Here is a 27,105-nt window from a genome sequence, read left to right as displayed (position 1 = left end):
AAGAGCAGATCTAAGGAAAAAGAAGAGGAACTGTACTTTCAGACAACATGAACGGTAGAGAAGAGACACGGAGGGAGGCAAGAGTAACTGGATGATATGAAAGAGAAAAAATTCCAAGCACAAAATCCAAAGCTATGTGTACTTGAGTATAAATTTAAAGAAAAGGAGGAGATCAAGAAAGAGAATATTATGTTTCAAAAGCACAAAGGCAGCTGAACAAGGAGAGGAGCATGTAACATAGCAGTTAAGTGTCCCAGAATGTCATCCCTGCTAACTGACTGGGTAACGTCTATCTATAAAATAAAAACAATAATAATAGAGTCATGAGATCATTGCAAGGACAGAATGAGTTCATGGAGGTAAAGCATTTAGAACAATACCTGCCAGTAATAAGTGCTCAATAAATATTAGATAATGCAACAGAAAAATTAAAAAGTTTTCAGAGAAAATAAAGGTTAATTTAACTTCATTGTTTCCTAAATTTAGCCTTTAATTTTTTTAAAATCCATAGGTTTATCAAAGTTATATTAATTTTGATAACAACTTTTCATATCACTCAGAAATCTCTCACTAATTTTACCTAGTATGCACAGAGCCCTGATTCACACAATTGCAGCTTTGTAGAAATTCAGTGTGATTCGGTAGCTGTATGTATTACTCTTTTCATTATAAACAATGGTACTTGTTTCTGTGTGAGCCTTGAAGATAATTTTAGGATTTGGAACTTAATGGATATTAGAGTGGCTAAAAAAAAAAAAAAAACAATGGGGGAAATAATTGACTTTTGATTGAGTAGTCATTCAACAGAACTATTATTGCTTCATCAATGAAAGTCTATCATCAGTATAAGACACCTCCTCAAAGCAAAAATGTGAATACAAGGAATAGTCACAAGGGAGCTTGTATTCCCCTGATCTTAGTGGTGTTTCGTTAGAGTCTTAGAGTCTCCTTTTCCGAAATTGGTTCTCTCATTCCTTCCCTCTAAGGCTATTTTACTCCTCTTTTCCCCAAATGGAATACAACAACGAATGTAGAGGTGACTTCTTCCGTCCACCACCACCCTCAGCATCTCTACCCCTCATCCCCCGCAACACACACACAGAAACAAACAAACAAGAACAGTCTTTCCAGGGTCGGGAATGAGTGGCCACATGAGGAAATGAAAGGTGTTGCCCAGGGCAATTGGACAAGCCCTGTGACAGTCGAGAGGGAAGGTGATCTCTGCCAGTAACAGCCTCTACCAGCTGCAGCAGAAGCACCGGATGCATGCTGGACACTCAGAGTCTCAGTCCTACCCCAGCCTACTGAGCCAGGATATCTGGGACTGCAGCCCAGCAACCTGCATGATGACTGGCTCTCGGGTGAGTCTGATGCTTTGAGAATCATTCATATATGCCATTTCAGTACGAAGTGCCTCACAACTAAGTCTCACCAGCAGCAGCAGAACCAGCAGTGCCATCAGCAAACCCCTGTCAACCACACTTCTCTTCCAACATAATGAAGAGAGAAGTTATGGATCTTGTGTTTTCAGAAATGTGAAAAAATATTTTTTCCATAAATTTATTGGAAAGTTGACGTTTCCAATCTTAAAAAAAAAAAACTCGAAGTTAGACTGCCACAAAATTAAATTAAAAATCCTCCCAGATGACAAAAGGGTAGTATCAATGAAATCTCACTTGAACAGCCTTCAGATCCTCGCTGACTATCAAGGTAGCCACTAGCCCATGTGACCGCTGAGGACGTGGACTGTGACTAGCAGGAACTGAGGGCTTACAAGCTCAAAGGATGCACTGGACTTTGAAGGCTTACTATGAAAAGCAATGCAAACCAGCTCAGTAATAATTTTTATGTTCACATTGATTACACGTTGAAACGATTATACTTTGGACATTCTGGGTTAAATAAAATAGATTATTAAAATTATTTTTCCCCGTTTCTATTTATTTGTAATGTCATTATGGAAAAGCTTTAAAAAGTCCATATGGGCTTGCATTATATCCCTATGGCAGAGTGTCACTTTAGAGTCCTAAGCTAGCAGTCAGTAATAATTATAACTTAATCTAAACAAAAAGAAAGCCATGAAATAGGTTTTCAAGTTATATGGAATAAAGAAACTCGGGCTGTTTCATATTACTTTATTAAATATTTAGTATCCTGATGTCCGTTCTTCTCTTGCTCTCCCAGCATTTTGTTTTCTCCCCTTTTGCAATGTCCACCCAGGCGTCTGCTGCTGGACCCCAGCCAGCTGAACTGATTCGATTCTCTCCAATCAACAATAAATATGCAAGAGGGCACATTTACAAATCAGAGGAAACGCCTGGAAACCTTCTCTGTGGAGGTGACATTTAAACTGAAAAGTGAAGGATGGAGATACTCCCATGATGTTTATGTGTGGGAGGTGGGGGTGAGTTTGGAGGGAGTATTGAATGCAAAGGGCAAAAGACCCTGAGATGAAAAACAACTTGGCTTTTTTGGGAACTGAGGAAACCGGGATGTGGCTAGAACCCAAGAAGTGAGGAAGAGTGACAAGAGGTCAGAGTTAGAGAGACGGGGGAGCCCAAAGCCTCAAAGGCCCGTGATCTGCAATTATACTGTTAGTGGAATTAAAGTTTTGCGAGAGTGAATCATGGCACTTTTACTGCAATCTGAGTTGTTAGGGTTCTACCCGTGAAACTCTGAAACAATCTTTTTACTGCATAACTTCAAATGCAAAACCTGCCCTTTGTACCTGTACTGTTTATCTCTTTCAATCGGGGAAGTGGGGACTGGGCCATGGAGAACGTCCCTTAGAACTGGCCTGACATTTTGGTGCTTTTTCTAACAGCATGAATGCTGCTTTACTGTATGTTTCTTTCTTATTAACTCAAGAGATATACAGTTTAGCAGTCTCAGAATTATTGTATATATATTTCTGTGTGATTTCTATGCTTCTCACTTAAAATCAACACTTATAAATTAAAGTGATGCATAAATGCTTATACAAGACCCTGGACCTAGCAGAGAGAAGCCAGGAAGAAATACATTTAAAATACTTTTCCAAAACTGCAAACCCATTATCTACCCTGCTTTAGAATTCAGCTTAATCTGACATTGTTCTTTGACTTCTGAGAGTCTCAGTGACATAAATGTGCATACCCACAAGACTTCCCTCTACTGCTACTTAACCAAAGCAAGGCACCACTTATTCAAAGGCCAAGATGGGGAAATAGTGTGGACATACGTAACAGGCAGCGGGAATATATTTTTTAATATCAGTCATATTTCTATATTATTCACAGAAAAGTTTTCTTTCTGTACATTATTCACTGAATCTAGCTATTACCTCAAGCCACACCAGTTTTTGCTATTTGTCCTAGCCAGAGGGACTGATCAAAAGGGAAGAAAGATTAGGGGAACAATGACAGAGTGGGGATGGGGTGAGTGCTAAGAGGCAGGAAGGCTTTCTAGAGGTCGACATAAATGGTTTGGGCTTTAGACTCAGCTGATTTAATTTAAAGTCTAAAACAAAAATATGCATGAATCATAAGGAAGATTGAATAGCTAGGGTTGTAGTAAGACTAAATCACTTTACAGTTACCTCATTGTTGGGGGCTGAATTGTGTCTCCCCAACACCCAAACTTTATAAGCTTAAGCCCCAACCCCCAGTACCTCAGAATATAACTATATTTGGAGATAGAGCTTTAAAGAGTAATTAGGGTAAAATGAGTTCCTGTGGGTGAGCATGCCGATAGTCCTCTATGACCAGTGTCCTTGTAAGAAGAGGGGTTAGGACACAGACACTCACAAAGGGAAGGCCACGTGAAGACACAGGGAGAAGACAGCCATCTACAAGCCAAGGGGAGGGGCCTCAGAAGAAACCAAACATGCCAACTCCTTGATCTTGGTCTTCTGGGCTCCAGAACTATGAGAAAATCAATTTCTATTAAGATGTCCTGTGGTTTTTGCCATAGCAATCCCAGCAAACTAAAACAAAGACCTAAAAATGTATATTTTATTCATTCTTTTTCTTCAAGTAGGAAAAGAAGTATTTTTGAGATAAGTTCTGTGTACCTTCCCTATATGTGGAACACGCTATACCAAAAAAAGAAACTATGGCATCTCTTTGGTGTGTATCTTTTCATAGAAATGTATTTACATAATTCCAGATTTAATTAATTTTGCACATTTTCCTCCCATTTTCTTCTGTTTTTGGAATTAGCTTCACTAGTTTTGATAGTTATCTCTCTTTTGCTTTTTATTTATTTTGTTTAAAATTGACAAACTGTTCAAGGAATAATATGTAACTATAAGAAACTTATGACATGATGAAAAACACAGTGTGTTATTAAGACTGCTTAAGCTCTTTTATTTAGCTCAATTAGCCTTGGAATGAAGCATCACATATATTTAGAATCTAAAGATAATTGTGTATATACTATCTGTGTATATTATTTGTATGTAAATAATATATATACCCAGACACATATATAAATATATATGTATATGTGTTATGTACCCTGGAATCAGTGATTTGTATATTATTACAGCATAAGCCAAGCTGAGTGAGAATTACTTTTGTATTTGTATCTCTAACTAGTTTGCTAGCTCCTGAAGTCTAGGGATTCTATCTGTTCTTTACATCACTTAAGCCACTACATGTCTCACACATAATACTCACTCAGAAAGCTCTTGTCTATTTGAATTATAACCCTTTTTAACCAATAATGCATTTTTGCTACTCATTTGTAATATACAAGTTTTCAGTTCAATTTCACACAATGAAACGTCAAGTTTTGACTTCACTTATAAGAAAAAGTATGTGCTTTACGTAGGTAGAAACCACAATGCTATTAACAATTGTTTTATATTTAAATAAAAGAACTACATGTTAGGCACGTATATTGTTTGTTCTCCATTACAATTTAAGTGCTTAAGGTATTTTGAGAACATATGTCAAAAATTCTCTCTACTTAGATGACAATTACTTTGCCAGTTTCAACTTTCTGGGAATCCATGCATAAATAGAAGAAAAAATATGACTATTAAAATTCATAAGTCACATGGTAATGGAAAGCAGTTCAATATGTACCATATATGCTAGGTATAAATATACTTACATTTCCTGTTTAATGTATCCATAATGAGAATAGTTTTGGGTAGTAGGAATCTTTGTCCAGAAGGAAGTTGATCAACTAAACCAAGAAAGGAAAATCACCTTTTAAAACACTACATGCCTTTTAAATCGCAAGCTTTGCTTCCCAAGAAGTTTCAGTATTAAATAATAACTAAATTAAGGAACTTTTCAACTAGTACTTATTCATGACTCCAAACATGTCTCATGGATACACATTTGTAATTAACCTAATATTCAAAATGCTTTAATTCTTTTACCACATAAAGAATGCACTAGGAGTTAAAAATGGATGAAATTTGCAAAAAAAAAAAAAGGAGAAATGAGCAAAACTTCCAGGTGAGGGGGAATAAAAAAAAAAGGAAGGAAGATTTACTTCCTAAATTGTGAGCCTGTTCAGCGTGTAATTTTTTTCACATCTCCGAAGTTGACCTGAGGTACCAGGAACACAGTGCCCGTCAGGGGCAGAGGGAAAGGAGGCAGGGCCCCGAGCAGCACAATGGACGCAGAATACATGGAACCAGAGGACAATGAAAACTTCTCATTATCTTTGAAAGTCCCATGAGAAAAAAAAATTAAAATTAAAAAATAAAGAACTTGGTCATTTGGTTTTTCTCCTTAGCTAATTAAGTAACAGATACATATAACAAATACAATATTTTCTTCATCTAGAATCATGACAATTAAAAGAAAACTCACAGAATCTAGAAAAGCCCTCTGTGATTTGGGAATTTTTGTTAAACATTCTGTAACTGTGAGTTATCATCTTTAGAATACCACAACTGTGTACTCCCCAACCTTGGTCAGGGTCTACTGTGCCATCGAGCAGAGCTCGGCAGGACACTGTCCCCTGCCCGACGGGGTAAGTGCTTTCCTGCCCTTACAGACCAACCCAGCTGTCACTCTTTCCTCACACATTAAACTCATACACACACACACTCGCCAAAAAGACATTGGCTCAAAACCCCAAAACCTATGTCTAAGATTGAGTACCCTTATCTCCAAGTCTCAGTGTCTTCCCATGTTTGTCACAGGACTTAAATAACGTAGAGGAAAATACTGCCAATTGTGCATATGAAAGAATTCTATAAACTGCGAAGCTCAATTATTAGTATCAATGTTGTTATTGTACAGATATTTATTAATGTTAGTGCTCACACACACAAAGGAACAGTCTAAATTCCACAGCATGACACCAAAAAGTCTCCATTTTCAGTCTTCTTCCTAATTTTGTGAACTCACTTTCCACCACCTTTTCCTATATTCCCACGCATTTGGAGCCTCATGAAACCACAAAAACAACTTTTCCATTTGCACTTCTATTCATATGTATGACTGAAATATCCTTTAGTCTCTTCTTCTCTCAGTCAAATTCTATCCCTTGTATAAGAATAAATTCATATGGGGAGATATGATTTAAAAAACCTGTATCTGATAAAGCATTTGTAGCTATAATATACATAGAACCCTTACAACTCAATAATAAGAAGGAAAACAACTCATTTTTTATTAAAGATGTGTCTGGGAGGGGGATGGGGTGCAGATGCATAGGTTTTGAATCACCAATTTAAAAACATGAATGGTACACAAGTTCATGAAAAGATGCTCAGCGTCAGTAGTCATCAGGGGAAATGCAAATTAAAACAACAATGAGATCTCATCCCTTATCTTTCAGAATGTCTAAAATTAAAAGACCAACCATATCAAGTGTGGGTAAGGAACTCTCAAGCACTACTGATGAGAACATAAAATGGTACAACTCTACTGTGGAAACAGTTTCACTGTTTCTTCCATATGATCTAGCCTTAGTACTGCTAAATAACTATATAAAACAAATGAAAGCATATGTCCACACAAAGACTTTGTACAAGAATGCTCGGAGTAGCTTTATTTGTAAAAGCTAAAAACAGGAAACAGTTCAAATGTTCATCAACAGGTGAATGAATAAACAAATTGTGGCATATCCATTTTAAAAATTTTTTTAAAAGAATGAACAATGGATAGATGCAATGAAATGTATGACTGTCAGAATAATTATGCTGAGTGGAAGAAGCCAGAATACTCCATGATCTCATGGATAAGAACTTTTAGAAAATGCAAACTACCTTGCAAAGGCAGAAAGTAGATCAGTGGTTGCCTCAGGACAGAGGACAAGGGAGGAACAGGAGGAAAGGTTTATAAAGAAGCTTGAAGAAACCTTTGCGGGTGTTGGCTATATTCACTATCTTTATCGTGGTGATTGTTTCATGGGTATATTACAAATGTCAAAACTTTCAAAATTGTGCACTTTAAATATGTGCAGTTTATTGTATGTCATTATACCTCATAAATCTCTGTTTCTTTCAAAAAGAATAATCTACTGATACAACAAGATGGATGAATCTCAAAATTATTATGCTAAATGACAAAAAGCAAGACACGAAAAGCTACATACTATATGATTCTATGTATGTATTGTTCTAGCAAAGGCAACCCTAGGGACAGAAATCACATCGGTGGTTGCTGGGGAGAGCTGGAGGGGGCTGATGGCAAAAGGTCAAAAGGGAATTGGGGGGAGGGGGTGTGCAGGGATGTTCTATATCCTCATTGTGGCTGGTGGTGATTGCAGCTGCATCCATTTGTCAAAACTCATTGAAGTGTATGGTTAAAAAGGATGGGTTTTACTGAACGTAAATTAGATCTCAGTATACTTATCTCAATGTAATTATATCTCAATATCAAGAAATTATACCCCTCTTGACTTAAAAAATTCATGTGCCATCTTTTGTGTAACCTACTCCAGGAGAAGTTAGTGGGTCTTCTGCTAGGTTTCTGTAATCCTTTTCCAGTATTCAATGTTTGCCCTTATTATAGTGAGTAATAATTCTTTAATGTATATCCCTAAACTAGACATGAAAACCTTAGGAGAGGATTGTTTCTAGTCATTGCTTAATCCCCAGGACAGAGTGCAGGCTTGAAAATTAGGTTCCCAACAAATGTTTTAATTCTATTATCAGTATTTCACCTTCCTTCTCCATTACAGCTACTCATTTACTCAGTGAACACATGCTCATTAAGCCTCAACTAAATGCCCAAATAAAGAAGTGAACAAGAATAACACATTTCTTCTAAGCACCCAAGAGGATCCGAGTTCAATTCCTGATACCTTCTTAAAGAGGAAATCAATGAAGAAACCTAATTACCTCCCCCTCAGAAAGAATAACACATTTCTTATCCTCAGAGGCGTTAACACTGAAGCCTAAGAGAATTATCATCAAATGTGTAACCACAATGTGTGATGAAGTTGGTAAGTATCATGACAGAAAAAGAACAGGATACAATTAAATTGGTAATATTGAGTCAGGAGGTCAGGAAAAGGGGTATTTGAACAAGACCTGCAAGATAAGTGGAAGCTGGCTTGAACTGAGTGGTAGCAATGCCTAAGAGTTTTCCAAACAGAAACAGCACTTTTGAAGGTGCAGAGAATGGTGCATTTGAGGAACTAAAAGAGATTTATTCCAGCTAAGGACCAAAGCAAGGGATGTCAAGAAAAGGCTTGGAGTAGAAATCACAGACCAAGTCACATAGGGTCTAGTGATGTGAACACACGTGGACTTCACAATAAGGGCATGAAGTGAACGAATGGTTTTAAATGGAAGAAAAAAGACAATGATTAGATTTGACCTCTCTATATCACTCTGCTGTCATGGGAACTGACTGGGGGTAAGACTAGGAAAGGAGAACATTTGGTGCAAAAATTCAGATTAAAAATAGCAATTACTTCGCTGAAAATTAGCCGAAACTAGAGAAACAATCCTCTTCATAAGCACTTAACAATCTGTCTCAAGTGGCCAAATAAGGTATAGTTTTGCCACACAAACTAAGTTTTAAAACGTGAACAACTTGTAGGAATATAACAGTTGAAAACCTATAAATCCATAATGACCATGATCAAATCAAAGTGTCCTGTACCACCTTAAAGATCTGAGGTCAGCCTCAATCCCTCCCATTCCCTCATATTCCTCATTCTACAGTTCTCAAATTCACTTTAAAGAACTTCAAAGCATCTCTGGGTTCTACCCTACCCTCTTCACATCTCCATTGCCACTGGGCCCTTGGGAAAGCGTCCTGCTATCCCCCTGTCTCTTCTCTGTCCCTCTTTCATCTGTCCTCCAAAATGCTGCCAATTTTAAGGGAAAAAAGAGAGAAAGCTTTCATAGCCCAACCTACTTAGAGACTTCTGATGGCTCTCTATGGCCTAGAGGACATAGCTCAAATCTTTGTCACCCACATTCAGGACTATCAGAACCTGGCTCCGTGCTCCTTCCCCGCTTCATCTCTTGCTGTTCCAAATGTAATCCCCGCCTCACACCCCTTGCTGGTTCTTCTCTATTCAGTAAGTTCTAATCAGAAAATTATTAATTCCTCCGTGAAATCTCTCTGGGCTACTCAAGCTAAATGTATCCTTTGTGCTTCCATTTTCCACAGTATTTCTACCTATTGTACTAATGCAATAGTTATCACTGTGTGTTATAGACGGTTATATGTGTTTGTCTTCTGAGTAGATTATTTGTGTTTAAGGGTGGGGACATTTATTTATACCTGTATTCCAGGTACCTAGTGCAGTGCATATAATTTAATTCCTTCTATATTAATATATAGACCTTCTAAATTAATATACAGTACTTGCAATCTATAGCCAGGGTGTCTGAAACAAGAAAATGCAAAAGAAAAATAAATACTAGGACAGATTCCATAATCATCAGTAAAGCAAGAGCAGAAGCAAAGTACAAGGCAAGTACACAAGCCTAGAGGAGCAACACTCAAAGACTCAAAATATTAAAAAGCACTGAATCACAAGGCCCAGGAGATGTTATCAGCAGATACTGGTAAATGAGACGGGAACACACTACCCAGGTGTCTATGTCAACCTTTTGCTGTCATATAAAAATGTGATTCTTCTATACTGAAAGAGAGTACAGAGAAAATGTCAAACATTGAACAGATAAAATGCTTGGCTTAAATAATACAATTAATCCACATATACTTTAAGAGTAATGACTGTTATTTTCATTTTAAAACTTTTTAAACCAAGGCACAGAAATGTTAAACAATGCACAGGGATACACAGCTGGCAGAGGGCAGAAGTGAGATTTGCACACATGTTTTAATGATTCCTAAGTCTGTGTTCTAACCACTGAACCTACTCCAGGACAATCCTTGTCTACATTTCTTAGCTAAAAGCTTCGTGAAGTCAGGGACTCTGTCCCTCTTATTCATTACTGACCCCTGAGGGCTATTAGAGGGCTTGGCCAGGTCTCTAGGGGTCCATGAACTCTTGAAGTCATACAATTTGTGTATGTAAATATAATTTTTCTAGGGAAAGGGTCAATAAAAACAGGTGACACTTATTAACAACTTTAAATCAAGCAATATTTTTGATGAATTATCTCATTCTATCACAACAACAAAAAGCAATAAAGAATACATGTTGGGTCCTCAGTATATGCCAGACATTGTTCTAAATGTTTTCATGGATTCACATACATAATTATCATACCAACTCTACAAGATAGCTATTATAATCACCTATACTTCAGAACTGAGGAAATTTGGCCTCAAAGGGATTAACTTGCCCGAGTGCCCCAGTCTCTGCCCCTCTTTAAGTAAATAGCTGGGCAGGGATATAAATGTCCCTATGTCACAACAAAGCCTTCTCTCCTGTCTTATATCCTATGAGATGGTCATCTTCAAAGATCTTCGTGTCCCCCAAAATGTTAAGAGAATTACGGAAAAAGAAAAAAAAAATTCCCCATGCATTTTCCAGAAAATCATCTTGATAAAACCAAAGTTTTCAGGATAACACAACATTATAGAGAGCATACTGTCTCCTCCTGTATTAAACACAAGGTGGGAAGTATGAGTATTAAGGGAGATTTATCCTTTAAGGGGTACCCATGAGTGAGCAACATAGTACTGAGTTCCAAAGGTACCTACACAAGCATGCAAATACGTGTGCATGGAGCTCCCGATACACCAGGAGCAGGGTTGCTGCTAGCCCTTACAGACATCTTGTGACCTAGAAAAGTGCCTTCTCCCAGAAATACTCAATCAAGGACAAGGGGACAGTCTTGGTCTATGGGGTCCAATTAACGTTTCAGTCCTCACTTCCCCCTCAGTTGGGCACCACTGTATGTGAACCAAGGACCATGTGGAGATGCCATGGTTACCTTCACAGAGGGTAGAGCCAGAGTGCCTGGATTTGAATCCCTAGTTTTATTCCCTGTAGATGTGTGACGCTTCAAGGTTTTAAATTTCTCTCTGCTTCATTTTTCCCATGTGAAAACGGGGGAAATATTAGTATAAGCTGTGTATAAGGATTCAGTAAGTATTAGCTAAAATATATACAGTTAATATTCCTAAATAGCTCTCCCACCTGTAAGAGTAAGACTTATGTGAAGCATTCCTTGTGTCTATGTGTGAGCTGACTAATACCAATAGGCGAAAGTTCCTATGGGGAGGGCGGAGAGCAGTGACTCCCCAAGGATGTATCATTGTACACTCAGTTGTTTGGTTTGCATCTGTAGCTTCTTAAAGACCCCAAAATATTTATACTTCATTTAAAACTGTGCTTTCACTCCCAGGGATGTGAATCTTCTTTTATGAGGGTGGTAAACACGTAAGTCAAGAGCCACAAAATCACAATAGCAACTACTTGGCACAGCAGAGTCACATGCTTTCAACACAGAAATTCTCACTTATCATCTCCCAGTATCTCCAGCCACTCAGTAAATGAGTAGATAGTAACTAATACAGTGGCATCTTTTACAAACTCAAAACAAGGTGGTATTTTGAGATGCATTTAATCCCCTTTCCACTTTATTACTACATTTTCAAAGCAGAATTCTCACACTTCCAGTCAGATGTTACAGGACTGGCTTATATATTTTCGAAATACCCAACGCCAACGAGGAATCCATTTTTCCACAACCAGATTCACATTTTAAACACATCATTATTATCCAGTGTTGGCAACAGTGTGGTAAATATACGGTGAGTACAAAGAAAGGGTGTTTGCAATATCTATCAAATTTAAAATGAACATCCCCTTGGAACCAACAATTCTTTTCTCAGAATAAATCTTCTGCAGCACCCTTGTAGAGATAACATCCACAGATATTCACTACATCACTGTAACAGTAAGAAACTGGAAAGTCCAAATGAATATTCTGGGGAGTATCGCTTGGTTACATTGGGTAGATATGTTTTAAAAAGAATCTTCAAATACTGACAGAAATATTTGAGAAATATTAAATGAAAACTAAATTTCAGAACACTGGTTTATGAACCATTATCCAATTTTTTTGAAATAATGAAAGAAAAATTCCTGTGATTATATACATGAAGGGACACAAATCCAATCATCAGTGAAGGTTACATATATAGAGTGGAATAGACAAGAGGGTTCAGTTTATATTTTGTTATAATTTTCACGTTGCTGTATAAGCAAGTAGTGATTTTAGACTTCATAGAAATAACAAGAATTTCAAAAGAAATGGGGAACTCAAAAATAAAGTTATTATTTGTATTTTTAAAAATCTTAGCAATCCCCCTAATTTCCATTGCTCCATATGCTTATATACAGAATAACATGCTACAGAATAAAATGCTTTTGAGATCTTAATAGACATACTGTAGTTAAAAAGTTGTACTACCTTCACAAAGCATGTTGAGAAACATTCCCTATTAGTAGGCCTACAAATGGAGCTTAGGAGGAACGGGAAGAAGAAACAAACAGCTCTCAATCTCCACTCCACTTTGAAAAGTGAAAAATGAGTATTTTACCACCACTGGCCACCTTCCTCTCCCCCACACCCTCCCCCAAAGGGTACCAGAGAGGAGCCCAACCCTACTAGGCCACTGACTTCAAACACACAATAAATAGATCAGGTGACCTGATTGATAGAGCGCACAAAAGATGAAAATAGAGGGAAGTGTGGTCAGAGGGTGGGGACAGCAAGTTTACTGTGGAAAAAATGGTGATAGCCAGAAGGGAAGAATATTGTAATAATAAATGCTTGTGAAGCGAGAGAAGATACATGTACAATGAATGGAAAAGTGGGAGAAAGTAGCAAAACAAATACAGGAGATGCTATTGTTCATGAGGTATTTAGTTTTCAGGACATCCCAAGAAGTTTAGGGCCTCTGTATCCTGCACTCTCCAGCTTTTGTCTTCTGCCCTCAAATGAAAGCTGTCTGAAGACTGTTTGCATGTTGGAGAGGGGTCCTTTAATTCTGTTTTGAGCATGTCTTAGAAGCACAGCACATCAGGGATGAAGTCCATTATATTTAATGCAAAGATCTTCTCACCTGCTGTCCTATTCCCGTTAGACATGGAATGATTATTGCTTAACTGGCACATTGTTTAAACAAGCTTCCAAAGGACATGTCTTCTTAAAGGAAGCTAAAGTCGTTTAAATAGAATTATATGTATACGTACATATATATATGCATATAAATATGGATAGATAGATACATGCATGTATTTCTCATATAACCTTACCCCAGCATCAAAGGAATAAGCCCACTCCCAAAATGTGTCTAAGAAGAAGGAGCAGAAACTGAGACCGGAGCAAAGGCCTTGGGGTGATGCTCCAGGACCAAGCACCTCCCCACAAACCTCCACAGTCCATCCGTAGATATCCCAATGCCCCAGCCTTGCCCCAGACCACCAAAAAACTCCACCGAAGCCCCCAGAGACCTGGGAACCACGTGACCCGCCAACAGACGACAAAACTTTCTCTGCCAAACAAGTCCACCTTGTATTTTACTTTTCCTGAGAGCCCGGCTCGCGCATGCCCCAGGCTGCCTCTCCTCCTGCCCTCCCTTCTTCCCTCCACCCCAGGCGGTGGGAGGCCTCGGGGTATGTGCTTTCAAGCTCCGCTGGCCTAGGGGTCCTAAGGCTCAGCCCCTCCAGGGCCCGCGTCCCGCGTCCCGCGTCCCGCCGCCTGAGGGGAAGAGAGACTCCTCCCGCCCGACGCCGGCCGGGGGCTGCGGACTCGGGCTCAGCCCCGGGCGCGGGGCGCGGGGCGCGGGCGCAGAAACTTACCTGCGCGGAGCCGCTCCCGGAGCTCCCGCGTCGCAGTCAGCTGCGCGGCAGCCGCCGCATCGCCCCGCAGCGGGTTCCCCCACCCGCCCCAGCAGCGGGGTCCTGCGCCGCACTTTTCCCAGCCTGGGAAGTAGGTTGAAAGTGCGAAGGTGGGAGGTGGGGGTGGGGCGGGGAGATCAGGGAGCAGAGACGCAAGGATGTTGTTGTTGTTTGTTTGTTTGTTTTTTCCCGAGCCCTAGCAAAGACTTTAGACCATATGCTGGGAGAATATTAGCTTTGCTCAATGGCGACAAAGCAGCGGCCTGACTCTCACAGTCCGATCGATTTACTAAACAAACTGAAACGTGGGTGGGGATGTTAAACAGTAACCAGCAGCTTCAATGAAAACTGAAAGCAGCGAGGCCGCCACCGCCTCGGCGCGCTCATTTCCCGGTTCCCAAGGCCCCAGGGCGACCGGCGGGCGGGCCGGCAAGTCCCAAAGCCCGGCCTGCGGGGACCGTAGCGGGGCTCTCCAGGGCCTCCTGGAGGCCACCAGGCGGCAACTGTCACACGCCACATGCCTAAATTTCCACCTTCAGGGCGAGGCTCACGGCGGCTTGGCCATTTGGAGCCAGAGTTCTCTCTCTCCGCCTCCCGCACCCGGAGGAGCTCGGCGCCCGCGGCCCAAGGCCCAGCGAGGTCCCTCCTCCCCAGCCCCAGGTCACGCCTCGCCTAGGGCGGTGTCAGCCCTGGGCCAGTGCGCTTGGACAAGCGGTAGTGCAGGGAAGCCTGCTGACCCCAGAATGCAGGTATAATTCGGAGCCAATGAGATCCAGAAAAGGACTGCAATTATTATTAAAGGGAATTAAATGGTTTCCTAGGGGTAGCACTGCGTCCACACCACTAGGGGAAGCCGCAGCCATTTCATTAAACTGCACTTTGGGCCGCTAGGGTTAACTCTTGACCTGAGGCTTGTGACCACCTTGCTCTACTAGAGTTCTGGGAAGAAGAGGGAGACTTGTTTTCCAGTTCTGGCCAACCCAGCCACCTGTGGCTTCAGTCACTTAGTACCTCTTTACATACATATCTTACTGAAAGCTTCCTTTTCCCCTCTCATACCCTAGGCGCCGTCACAAAAGTTAGACTTCGAGAAATGATGCTCAAACCCGTCTGAGATGCGCTGGTCATCTGAATCTGGCTTTTGTTAACCGAGAGATATAGCCAGAAGCTGTGGCTCTTAAAAACATCTCAACAATTTAATTTCATGGTTTCAGGAATGAATGACTTCAGGTCAAACAAGTAATTATCCTCATGAGATAAATGGTTACTTAATCCGTATGGTTTTTCTTTTCCGACCAGGGGGTTGGCGGTTATTTTAAGACTGTAATAACAATGCCAGGGAGATCAAAGAGCTGGATTTTTTTTTCTTTTTCTTTTTCTTTTTAGATCAGGTTTACTACACTTTCTCAGTTTCCTCCTTCTGAATCCCATGCTCAAAGGCTCTTTTAAAAACAAGTAGTTGGTTGTTTTAGAAATCATACAAAGGGGAGAGATCATATACTATTTTCTTTAAGTCGACCTTCTTGAGCAAAACACATTCTTTGGATCCTCACTGCCCACGTGGTCTGCAAACCATGTCACCAAAGTGGCCTCTGTCCACCTCGGCTCCAGGAAGCTGTAGAGAGACAGCTGAGGCAAAAGTAACAATTATCGGGTTATAATTATTATGCAAATCTTTCACAGGTGTGTTGTCTAAAGTTCACCAATGGGCATTCTCTTTTAAAATATTTCCAGATACTTGGATACTGAAGGTTGTCTTATTATTTGCAAAAATATAAATATACAGTTCCCATAAAACGCTGAAAACTCTGAAGACATAAATTGTCCATCCCCATTCACGGAAGCTTTAATGCCCCCTGACATCTGTTGTTCCCTGCAGAGAAGACATATTTTAGTTCAACAGTTTCAGTTTATTTCACCGCAAACAATTCGCGATGTCAGTGCGTTCGGTTTTGGATGATCCTCGATGTGTGGTAGAATCGCTGACCTACCAGGAAGTCATCATATATTCTGTGTTCAAAGTTATTTTGACACATTATGTAGATCCTTTGCCAGAGAATTTTTATCGCCGCAAGGATTTTAATAATAAGGGAAATGACAGGACATTGAAGTAGGAAGTATAAACTCTAGGACAGTTATTATCTAAAGGGAGCATTGCATTTGTTTCAATGTAGAAAAATCTCTTAAGAGTGTGAGTAACACTGCCGGTCCTCCCGCATCCGCAGCAAGTAGGGAGTGGTTTCAGGTGACTAAATAAATAAACAAATAAGTGTCTCTGAGAGATAAAGAAAAGTCTGAGGAGTGGGCTCAGCTCCGGGTTTGGCAATTTTTACTAAATCAACTAATGCCAACTGACCAAGCTTTAGAGTATCACTTGTATTGTTCCTGAAACTAATTTATTACGATTCTTCATGGCATGGGTTTATGATGCTGAAAATGAAACATGTGCTCTATGGAGGGTTGTCCCCTGATGCGTTGCAGGGGTGGAAGTGGAGGTGGCTGGAACAACGAGAAGGAAGAGAACTAAATCGTTTGGGGGGGGATGTTCTCAGAAGAAATAAAGTTCAGCTTCAATAATTAGTGTTTAGGGGGAAATTATACACATGTGTATTTATGGCACATCTGCTCTTTTGACCTGAAGCTCAACACAGAAGTGGCGTCTGAAAACCCTTTATTTCACTTTCCTGTTAACTGTCCCCTTTAGCCCGGGTTTCTTCTTTCCGCTTTGATTATCGTTTTTACACTTTTTCCCCCTTCCCAACGCCACAAGATCGTCTGGATAAAAACTCTGGGTTTTCCCAGGAGCGATTCTGATACTATTAATGAAAAGCATTGGCCGCAGGCAGAGTGCTCTGGAGGGGGGGAGGGCGCTGGCGGGCGTGCGGAACCTCGAGGGAAAAGGGCTTGCCGATTTCAGCACCCAGAGACCCTGTTTCCGAGGGCAACTCCACGCCCTTCGCCTGTCCATAAACCCTTCACAGGACACGAAGGGGAGGTGTCTTCCTGCACAGGCGCCCCACCTCTGCTGACCTGGTGCGACCGCCGTCGCACCCACACTGGTGCCGGCCACCGCCCGGGCGGGCGCAGTCGGTAGGGATGACCGCCCACCGTCACGCACGTTTACACTCAGAGGGGAAAAAGAGGGAAAATAAAAAACTCGTAGTTCTCCACCTGCCGGTCCTTTCTGGACTTGGTTAAAGCCCAGTGAACCTTTCCAAGCCACTCGCATGTAAAGGACAGCGGGCAGAAAGCGGCCACGGGGACTCAGGTGAAATTAAAAGTCTGGAGCTGTGCTAAGCACGTCCCCCAACCTCAAGCTATGGGGCTGCGTTTGACCCTGGGAGCGAAACAGCGGGTAAAGCCGCCTCTGCCAGAATTTCAGCCCGCCCCCCCAACCCCCGCCCCCGGACTCCATTGAATGTTTTAAGCAATCAAAAGGAAGGCCGGGATTCCAGTCCCTGGGACTGAGATGGGGGAAGCGCTCTGTCAGAAGCGGGTGGGGTAAGAGGAACTGCCTGAAGCCACCCAGGCTTCGGGCGCAGGGCCGCGGCTCACCACCTGGCAGCCCCCGTCTGTTTCAGAGCAAGCACAGCCCTTCCGCTCCCGAGCGCAGCCCAAAGCGAGGGGCTGCCGGAGCTATAAGGCTGCAGGCTCCGGCCGCTGGAAACGGGCATGCCCAGCCTTGTCACCTCCTCTGACCCTGCGCGGTAGCTTCAACGAGGTCTGCCCCTCCAGGACAGTATCGAATTTTGTTTGACTCCGAATCCCGGGCTTTGGTACCCTCATCTGTTTCTTGATTTGTCGGACTTTTCACGGGGCACCCACTTTTAATGACTTGAATTTAAAACAAACAAACCAAAGAAAAGAAAAGAAAAGAAAAGAAAAGAAAAGAAAAGAAAAGAAAAGAAAAGAAAAGAAATCAGTGGAGGGTGCAGATTGAGTACGATGGAAGGACTGGTTATTGCTTCTGCAGCACACCACCACCAACACCGTGTAGATCCTAAAAAGCAACGTTAAGACCCCTGCCTGGCTTTTTGGGAGTTGGGCGCTTAAAAACGCCTGTGGAAAGCTGCAGGCAAGGCCTCCAGGACTAGGCACCCTGCTCCATCACAAGTTAGACCAGATAAAAAATAGTCTTTCTTTTATGCCCAAGTCACAGATCAGGAGCACCCAGAGTAACCCTTGTAAGTAAGGCCACAGTCATGTCCCCATTACTTCTTGTCAATGTAAAGCCAAGATTTCAGATTAAGCGTCTAAACTGAAACTGCCCTGTGGATGTTACTCATCTGCCTGAGACACTGTCAAAATTCAACCTTCAATAGTTCTCAAAGTCAACGTATGGTTCCCAGGCCAAAAAAGCAAACTACTAGGCTGGATCTTTCATCCCCACCTCCTCTCTCTGTAGATTTCCTGCTGAAGTATTGATTGCCAAGGTCTCTGCAAGATTTGCAAACTTTTACAGTCATTTATGGTGCATGCAATAAAAAAGAGGTGATATGAACATGCTCGTTCAAGGTGTAATGCAAAGATGTATTTGGTGCCCTTGGCAACTATCTGTGGGACCTGTTTGTCTTTGCAGAACACACCCTTCTCTGCAATGAACCCCTCTGTAACAAAGATTGGCCCTTTACATTTCCAGGGCCTTGGCCCCTCAATGGAGAGGCATGTGTTCAAAGCAGAAAATTCGATTATTACTACCGCATTTCAAACCAGAAAAAAAATACTTCCATCAAAAAAAAAGAAAAATAATTTTTTTAAAGTTCCCTACTTCTCTACTATCTCATATCATAAAGAGGGGGAAAAAAGGAAATTGGTTACCAAGTTATAATGTAATCTCCAACCACCCCTTGCTTAACAGAGCTCAATAGGATCTTCCATGGTGAGAACATGAAAGAATTTAGGTTATTCAGAGACAGCACTTTAGATTGTCTGTACCCAAAGGAGAAAGAAAAAAAATCGTAAATGTTTTTGTGAAAATACACAGCTACTCAAAATCAGATTTGTTGCTGGATTTTAGTTTTACAGTTTTTCAGTAAAGAAAATAAACTCCCAAGAGCTATGTTGTTCTACTCTGTAATTGTAGATAAAACATAAAAGCCTTATTAGAAATTCTACTCCCCTTTACGAGTTTTACCAATCCTTTTTGCTTCCCAAAGGCTATGTGCAGGAGACTCGGGGGTGGGGGGAAGGAGGTGTGAAATAAAAAGAGAATAATTTCTAAAATTTCCTACTTTGAACCAAATCGGTTTTCTCATCTATTGCTGCAAACATGGACAGCTGACACATAGCTTCTAAAAGGTATTCTCAATCCTCTACCTGCCATCTAGTGGACATAAGAGGAAATGCTGATTCTAGACATCCTTAAAAGATTGCATCTCTAGCTGTTTTCTTATTTATAAATGGAGACAAGTCTAAGAAATGAAAAAGAAAATGGAACTTTAAAACTAAAAGGAAAGGAAATAAGCAATTGTTTTAGGGACTCTACAAAATAATCCCTCAATTGCATTCCATTTCCTTTTTAATAACCACTAAGATTATTGATCTTTGCTGAGATAATTTATTATACTCAGTTTTCTTCTGCATATTTCTCTACATATGCTGTTTGTCTTCTTTTGAATTAAACTCATTATCAATTTTGCATCTGATTGATACTCCAATTTTTAAAAATTCAAAAAGTTAAGTGTTCCTTTTCTACTTGGACTCTTGAAATAAAATATCCTCAAAAAGCCATCCTCCATTTTGTAAGACAGAGTGAAAGAGAGAAAGGAAAGGAATAAATAAAAGATGAAAGGAAGGAAGAAAAAAAGAAAGAAAATATGGAGTTAATTATACACTGGCCTTTAATACTTTATTTTAAGTATTATACGCCTTCAAGAATTAACTTCATCAAATATCAAAAAACAAATATTTGAACAGGTAGGTTCAAATCTACCTGATTATGGCAACTTAAACTACATTTCCTTGAAGTTCACATTATAAAATACTGTGCAAATGTAGAACGTTTGCTGTATGAAATAGTCATTAAATATCATCACCAGATTTTATGATAGCTGACTTTTTTGGGGGAATGCTTACACTATGCTCTGCACTGTTTTATGGGCTTTTAATCAGTTAACACATTGTGTACTTACAACAACCCTAAAAGACTGGTATTATTAATACCATTTTATAGGTGAGGAAGATGAAGATTGGAATTAGGAAGATGAAGATTGGAATTGTGAAGCTGGTAAGTTCAGAGTGGATCTGGTTCCAGAGTCAAGGCTGGCATCTTCCATCCTCCCATAGAGAAAAGAAGCATAAACAGATCACTGCAATCCATGTTATGACATAAAACAGATATAACTATATCCAAAAGAAACATTTGTTTGAATGTTTAAATTTGATATTCAGAATATCAGACAGCCAAATGAAGAGGAAAAAAAAGTCAATTACCACTCATTGTAAAAGTCAAGTACTAAAAAAATATGTTCTCATAAGTAACATGTCCATTTACCTCATCTGTTTATTACAAGTTTTGACAGATATTGTGCAAACCTTTACTGTTGATTTGTCCTACAGCCTATGTATGCCCCTTCATACTCTAAGTAATGAAGTCAAACAGTCCTTGAAAAACCCTTCAGTGTATTGCCCAAAATTTATCCCTAAATTTAACTGGCTCTGTCAGCTCAATTTTCTTCTCTCCTTGCCTCCTTCTAATTTCAAATTTCATTTCCTAAACAAAATGTATACATTCTCTTTTTCCTGAAGTACAGTCAGTTACAATGTGTCAGTTTCTGGTATACAGCACAATGTCCCAGTCATGCATAAAATGTATACATTCTGAACATATGTTTCTCTTCTTTAATTATGCAAAATATTCTCCTCTTTTCAGAACAGCTACTTTATAAATATGAACTAGTTCAAGAGTCAATAATGTTAAATCATCACAGTTAAATGTGTTCACATTCTCTCTGTAATGCTGCATCAGAACAATATGCTTCTCTCCTGGAAGCATATTGATCATTTTGGAAACTGTAGGTGAATGATCAGTCTTTGACCTGAAGTGCCTTTCATTTTATTTTGTTTTGTTTCAACCTACAACATTTGAAATATCAATTATGAAGTAGCACTCTATTATGTAGGTATGAATTTAAGAGTAGTGAATGCTTTCAAAAGCTGACAGCAGCTGGTTTGGGATTCTGGCCGTGGTTTAATACTCACAAGTGAAGTGACCAGTTCTGCCTCCCTGATCTCCTACATACCTCCAGTCAAGATCAGACATCAGATAAAAGCTCAAGACCACAGCAGTCAGGCCCTTTGTACCTCTCCTGTGTATCCATGTAGATTAAATACACCTGCCCATTCTCAGGGAGAAATACTGACACTCTCACAGGAAGAAGAGATTCAACTCCGTTTAAGGTTAATCCCTCCAACTGTGTTCTTGATCCCATCCCTTCCTGCCTATGCCTGGCCTTGTTCTATCAATTATTTCCTTTTCTCGTATCTTCAAATTCTCCCTCGCCAATGGCTTCTTCCCTGCAGGCTATAAATATGTTCAAATCTTACCAACAAAGTAAAAAAAAAAATTTATTTTAACTAAATTTGCTCTCTCTACTCTGTCCCCTTCAGGTGTTGCTCTGTTTTTTGCCAAGGCAATTTATAGTCTCTTTATCAACACCTTCCATTCACTCCTCTACCTGCCAGGATCCGGCTTTTGTTGGTTCCATTCCACAGACTCTGCTCTATGGAAGGGCCTTACTACCAACTCCTGGCTGATAATCTGACAAGGACACATTCAGTCCTTATTTATATTCAGTTCAGTTCACTGGAGTCTACATCTAACATTCTTAAACATTCCTTTATCTATATTCCTTACCACTTTGCTCCAACCACCCTGTAACAATGGCTATTTCCTGAGATTTTCCCCTAAGCCTTCTTGCCTTCTCACTGTATGCACTCTTCCTGGGTAATCCCAGGCACTCTGATAATTTTCCCTATCACCAAGTTGGCCGTAGATTCTTTAAATTATATCCAAACTCAGATCTTTCTCCCAAGTATCAGTACTATGGGTGCTTTGGTGTTCCAGTCACCTTCTAATAATGTCTCTTAGATGTCACCCATGCACTTCAGACTCAATTATTTCCAAAACTCTCCTAAGTTAGTGTCTTCCATTCTTTCCAATCCACTAAAAAACGGGCATAGCCCGTCTCATCCTACAAGCACTGTGACGGTGCCACCCTCCCTCCCATCAGGAAGTACAGTCTGGAATGCAGATAAAATGAAGGAAGTATATTGCAGCCAGGAGGGTGAGAGTCCCACACTGAGGATGGCGGGATGGGGAGAGAGAAGGCACTTGAGCCCGGAAGGCAGTGTTTAGCTTCCCACATGGGAACTACCTACCCTCAGGCTTCTGTTCTGTGAGCCACGCAGCCTGCGCTGTTTTGTTACAGCAGCCAGAGCAGCCCGGTATATGGTCTCTCCCTCAGAAGAAGTCCACTGCCACCCAGCACACACCTTGGTAGGTTATGTCAGAGTGACTCAACACCTAGAATGGCCACCTGGGACCCGCAAGGCATTCGTGCATCCTGGCTCCCTGCTCCCCAACAACAACCAAGATAGCTTTTGGAAAGATGTATTTATTTCCATGTTCACTTATTTTAAAACTTTCAATAGTTTTCCATGAGTTTCAAGCTGCTTAATGTGGCCTGTTTCTTCCCTTATGCCACTGTTACCACCACGCACAGCTTCCTTCTCCTCCAGTCAAATTACAGCAGGGAATGAACTGCCTTCTGTTTCCGAGCACAGTATCCTCATCTCTCTCTGTATCTTTACATCTGATGTCTCATCCATCTGGACTGCCCTCTCCTTTCTTATCTTTCTGATGAATACTTACTCATTTTGTGAACATTGCTATTTCCATAAACAATGGGTCTCTCCCTGGAGTCGTCCTGTATCAAGGCCCCTCCAACAGAGTTTGTCATGCTACGCTCTGTGTCCTTCTTTGATACCTCAGTTTTCTTACAAATACCACACTTGTCTTACTTTGTCATCTGAAACTAATTGTTTATATGTCTGCAATCTGATAACGGGTTTTGTGACTATGAACTAATAAGTTTGGCTTTCACTCTCAGAACGTTTTATTTTCCCATGATGCTTAAAGTTCTTTTTACATTTGCTTTCAACAAAATTTTGAGATACATAGTAGAGGTTGTTTGCCTTTTGGCTGCCAAAGCCTTACTTCATGCCCTCAATTTATTTTTTCACCTTAGTTCCTTGATAAGCTGTTGGTGGAATATGAGAAATTCATTCATAATTACTAATAGCTTGATGCTTTATTTCTTCCAAGAATATCTGAATTTTAATAAGGTCAGAAAAATATTTTAAATGGAACAAATAAATCTTGAATGATGGAATTATAGACATCACCAAGAGTCAGGGCAATGGAGTTCTCTCCCATGTGGCCCTTAAATTTTACCACATTTGTGTCTGACTCTTTTTTTTTTTTTCTGACTCAGGTTATCGATATTCCCATTTATACATTGCTGACATGGTAGACTCAAAAAGTTAAGGAACCAGGGAATATTTACAGAGCTGATTGTCAAGTTAAACAGATGCATTTCAGATACTCCAAAAATAGCACCCCTTCTATCCCTGCATCTCCACAATGATTCGTAATGTTAATAACTTTGTCAATTAAGTGTCTGTGTGCCAGACACAGTCACTGTCTGCACAATGAGAAGGATTGTATTGAGCCCCTAAATAATGGAAATTTGCTTTTCCCATCAGTGGAAATGGGAAATGACCCCATATGGATTCTATAGAGTGGACACCATAGTGAGTCAGCAGTCAGGACATACTCAGTGAAGGACAGAGTACGTTAAGGCCACGTGACTAGAAAGGGAGCATTAGTAGCTGCATTGGTCAGCATTCAGAAAAGAATTCTAGTCTAGTCGGTTTAAGCAGGAAATTATTTAGTACATGGCATTAAATAATTTATAGAAATGTTAACAAAGGCAAAGAAACTAATTTTAGGGGCCGTGTCCATCCTGTTCATGCTGTCTCTACTCTAAGTGCCTTGTACCTAATACATATTTTGATTGAATAATGACAAGAATTCATGACTTTTACTCTAGCTTTTTGACACTCTGCTCATTGTGCCTCATTGTCAGCAAACACGTGCGGGTTATAGTTGCATATAACTGAGAACACTTCAGCATGAAATTACTTGGACAGAAAGTTTACTCTTATGTTCACTTCATAGCCGCATGGCTGATGGTAAGCTGTGGGTTCTGCTTAGTGTTCAGAGTAAAATTCCTCAAGAGGTGAGTTTAGAAATACTATGGAGGGTTTTCCAGCAATCATTCCCAGCTTTAAATGAAACCATCCTTCAGAAAGTTACCAAATAAAGCTTGTTTTAAAATTGGTGCATTTTTGTTGACCTGTACGCTTCAAATAAATTAATTCTATTGTATGTCAATTATACCTTAAGAAAGTTGATTCATAAAGTACAAAAAAAAAGCTTTTTTTTTTTTTGTTTTGTTTTTCCAGGGACTTGTGAAAATATTAACATAAAACACACATGAAGAGCCTGAAAATTAAGTGGGAAGTAAAGAACTCAGCAAATATCAGAGAAAGAGGTTTACTTTCATCTAACAAGAAATTTTAATAATGATGTTTTTTTCCTGTTATGGAAACTGGGTCCATGTAGCCTAATCTATGTCCTCCCTCTGTGCTTCTCATTTATCATATAATGCTTCCTTTGTAGAAAAACAGTCAAACTGAAGCTTGTGTTCAGGAGTAAAACAACTATTTTTGTACCTGAACATTATTATTATTATTTTTCAATCCAGCAACCGGGTATTTGAAACCCTAGTGATTAAGGGGGAACGAGTGAAAAGAAAGATCATTGTCATTAGGTCCACTTTTAAGCAGCACTAGACCAATAGATATGGGAAAGCATACATTTTCTTAATCTTCTTTGTTTATGTGAGTAAACCTGCTCATGGAAATGTCTCAGGTGACCAAGCACTGTTCTCATATTGTATCAGGCAGCATTCAGTACACATAATGCCAGCTCTCTCCTACCCTCTGTTAACATCGGTCGAGCATAAATTGGTAATTGTGTGGTAACTATGCAATTAACTCATGTCACCACTGTACCTTTTCATTAGTGTCACCAAGAGTAGTAGTACCCTCTCGGTGACCTCAGTGAGAGTGATAACATCCTTAGCTGTTAAAGTGAAAGAAAAACAAGGAGTGAGTTTGGTGTTGCAAAGGGTGATGGAGTGACAGGCTTGGAGACTGCAGCCCTTTTTATCTATCACGGCACAGTGAAAACGCAAACCTCTCAAAGAGGCCTCATTAGCACATCTCACCTCTTTTCTCTAAGGCTACAAGGTTTATTACTTACTCTTTTACTTGCTAAGATGACTTGTAAAGTTACCTGTTTACTGTGTTCTCAATTTTTCCCACAAAGAATAATGGCAGTGAGAGTCATCCCAGAGCCCTGGGTTCATCTGCCCCGGCTTCCAGACAGGACTCCTGCTAACATATATGCCTGCTACTTCTGTTCTCAGAGCACAGCTCCAGAAATTCGAATCACTGATTCTCATTTGTTAAGTGTGTACATGGGGTGTCAACAAAAGCTATTAAATACTAATTACTTTTACAGAAAAATTCACTTTTATATTAAACATTGGCCAGGTTTTGGATCTTAAGGTTTGTGTTCTCACTGAAAATTAAATTGAGAACAGATTAGTACATATTCACTAGTGTAGCCTTTCTTGAACCATGAGACATTAGAGAAGGAAACTTAAGCTGGAGGGCGGTGGGTGTTCTACTGATTAAAAGCTTGGGCTTGGGAACCAGAGTCACCTGGATTTGGGTCCAGGTGCCAATATTACTGTTCAGTGAGAGCATTTAAGACAGACCAAGGTAAGACGAAATGCTTCCCTGAGGAAATGCTCTTTTATCTGTGACATGAAAGAATTAGAGTGATCTGGGCACAGGGAAGAACATTCTAGGCAGAAAAAGGAAGAAACTGGCATGTGAAGAGCCCCTGTTATGAGAGAGCCCAGCACACCTGTGGGTTCTAAATGCACATGTTTTGTGTGTGCGTGGCAGGGGAGTAGGTGGGAAATGCAAGTTACAGTGGAAGGATTTTAATAAAATTTGTGCTTTTGAACAATTATGCTGGTTGCAGCACAGATAATGGAGAGGGCAAGGATCCATGGGGGGCTCAGATATAAGGCTACTGCAAGATTTGAGGTAAGAAACTAGAAGAGTCTTTATTAGGGTGCTGGCAGTGGAGACAGAAAGATGGCACAGATCCAAGAGCTATTTAGGAGGCACACTGATGGGACTTGGATATTGGGAGGTGAGGACAGGAAAGATCATGGGTGATACCCAGGCTTACAGAACTAGATGGCCATTTACTCACATGGAGGACCCTGAAAAAAAAAAAAAAACAGAAAACAACAAAAAACAGAACAGATTTGTGTAAGATTCAACCTGAGATTTTTTAACAATGTGACCTTGAGATCTCTGAGTAGATCATGAGTCCAGAGTGTCTTGGATCCACTTTTATGGTGACTTGTATCCTATGTATTTTCTACAGTATTGTCCTATCCATTTTCTACAGTGAAACCACAGTCATCTTACAAAACCCCGCATTTGATTATGCTTCTCCTGCTCAAATCCTTGAATAACTTCTCACTGCATGTAAGATTTAAAAAAAAAAAAGTTAATAATCTGAAAAGCCTGTCTGATTGGGTCCCGCTTCTTCTGTTTTTATTACGCCAGTCTTCCTCTTGCTCATTGACTTTCTTTTAGTTTCTGGAAAGCATCGTGCTCATCTCACGTGCTTAATAATCTCCATGTATTTATCTT

At 40.2% G+C, this 27,105-nt stretch overlaps 1 protein-coding gene across 2 annotated transcripts in view; it reads right to left on the bottom strand.

The window, feature by feature from the left end:
- Positions 1–14,505, bottom strand: part of HNF4G (hepatocyte nuclear factor 4 gamma) — a 106,716-nt gene extending 92,211 nt beyond the window's left edge. Inside the window, exons 1-2 of one of the 2 annotated variants that reach the window (XM_074354885.1) lie at positions 14,200–14,505; positions 5,098–5,172 (exon numbers count right to left, since the gene is read on the bottom strand). In XM_074354885.1, coding sequence (XP_074210986.1) covers positions 5,098–5,119 — 22 coding nt within the window. In that variant the 5' untranslated portion in view covers positions 5,120–5,172; positions 14,200–14,505. The remainder of the gene's footprint in view (positions 1–5,097; positions 5,173–14,199) is intronic. The other variant, XM_074354886.1, reaches the window with a different exon arrangement.
- Positions 14,506–27,105: the final 12,600 nt, after the last annotated feature.

The sequence above is a fragment of the Camelus bactrianus genome, chromosome 29 (genome assembly GCF_048773025.1).
Source record: "Camelus bactrianus isolate YW-2024 breed Bactrian camel chromosome 29, ASM4877302v1, whole genome shotgun sequence".
Lineage (NCBI taxonomy): Eukaryota > Metazoa > Chordata > Mammalia > Artiodactyla > Camelidae > Camelus > Camelus bactrianus.
The sequence above is the reverse complement of the archived record's forward strand: the minus strand, read 5'-3'. Positions and strand labels throughout refer to the sequence as shown.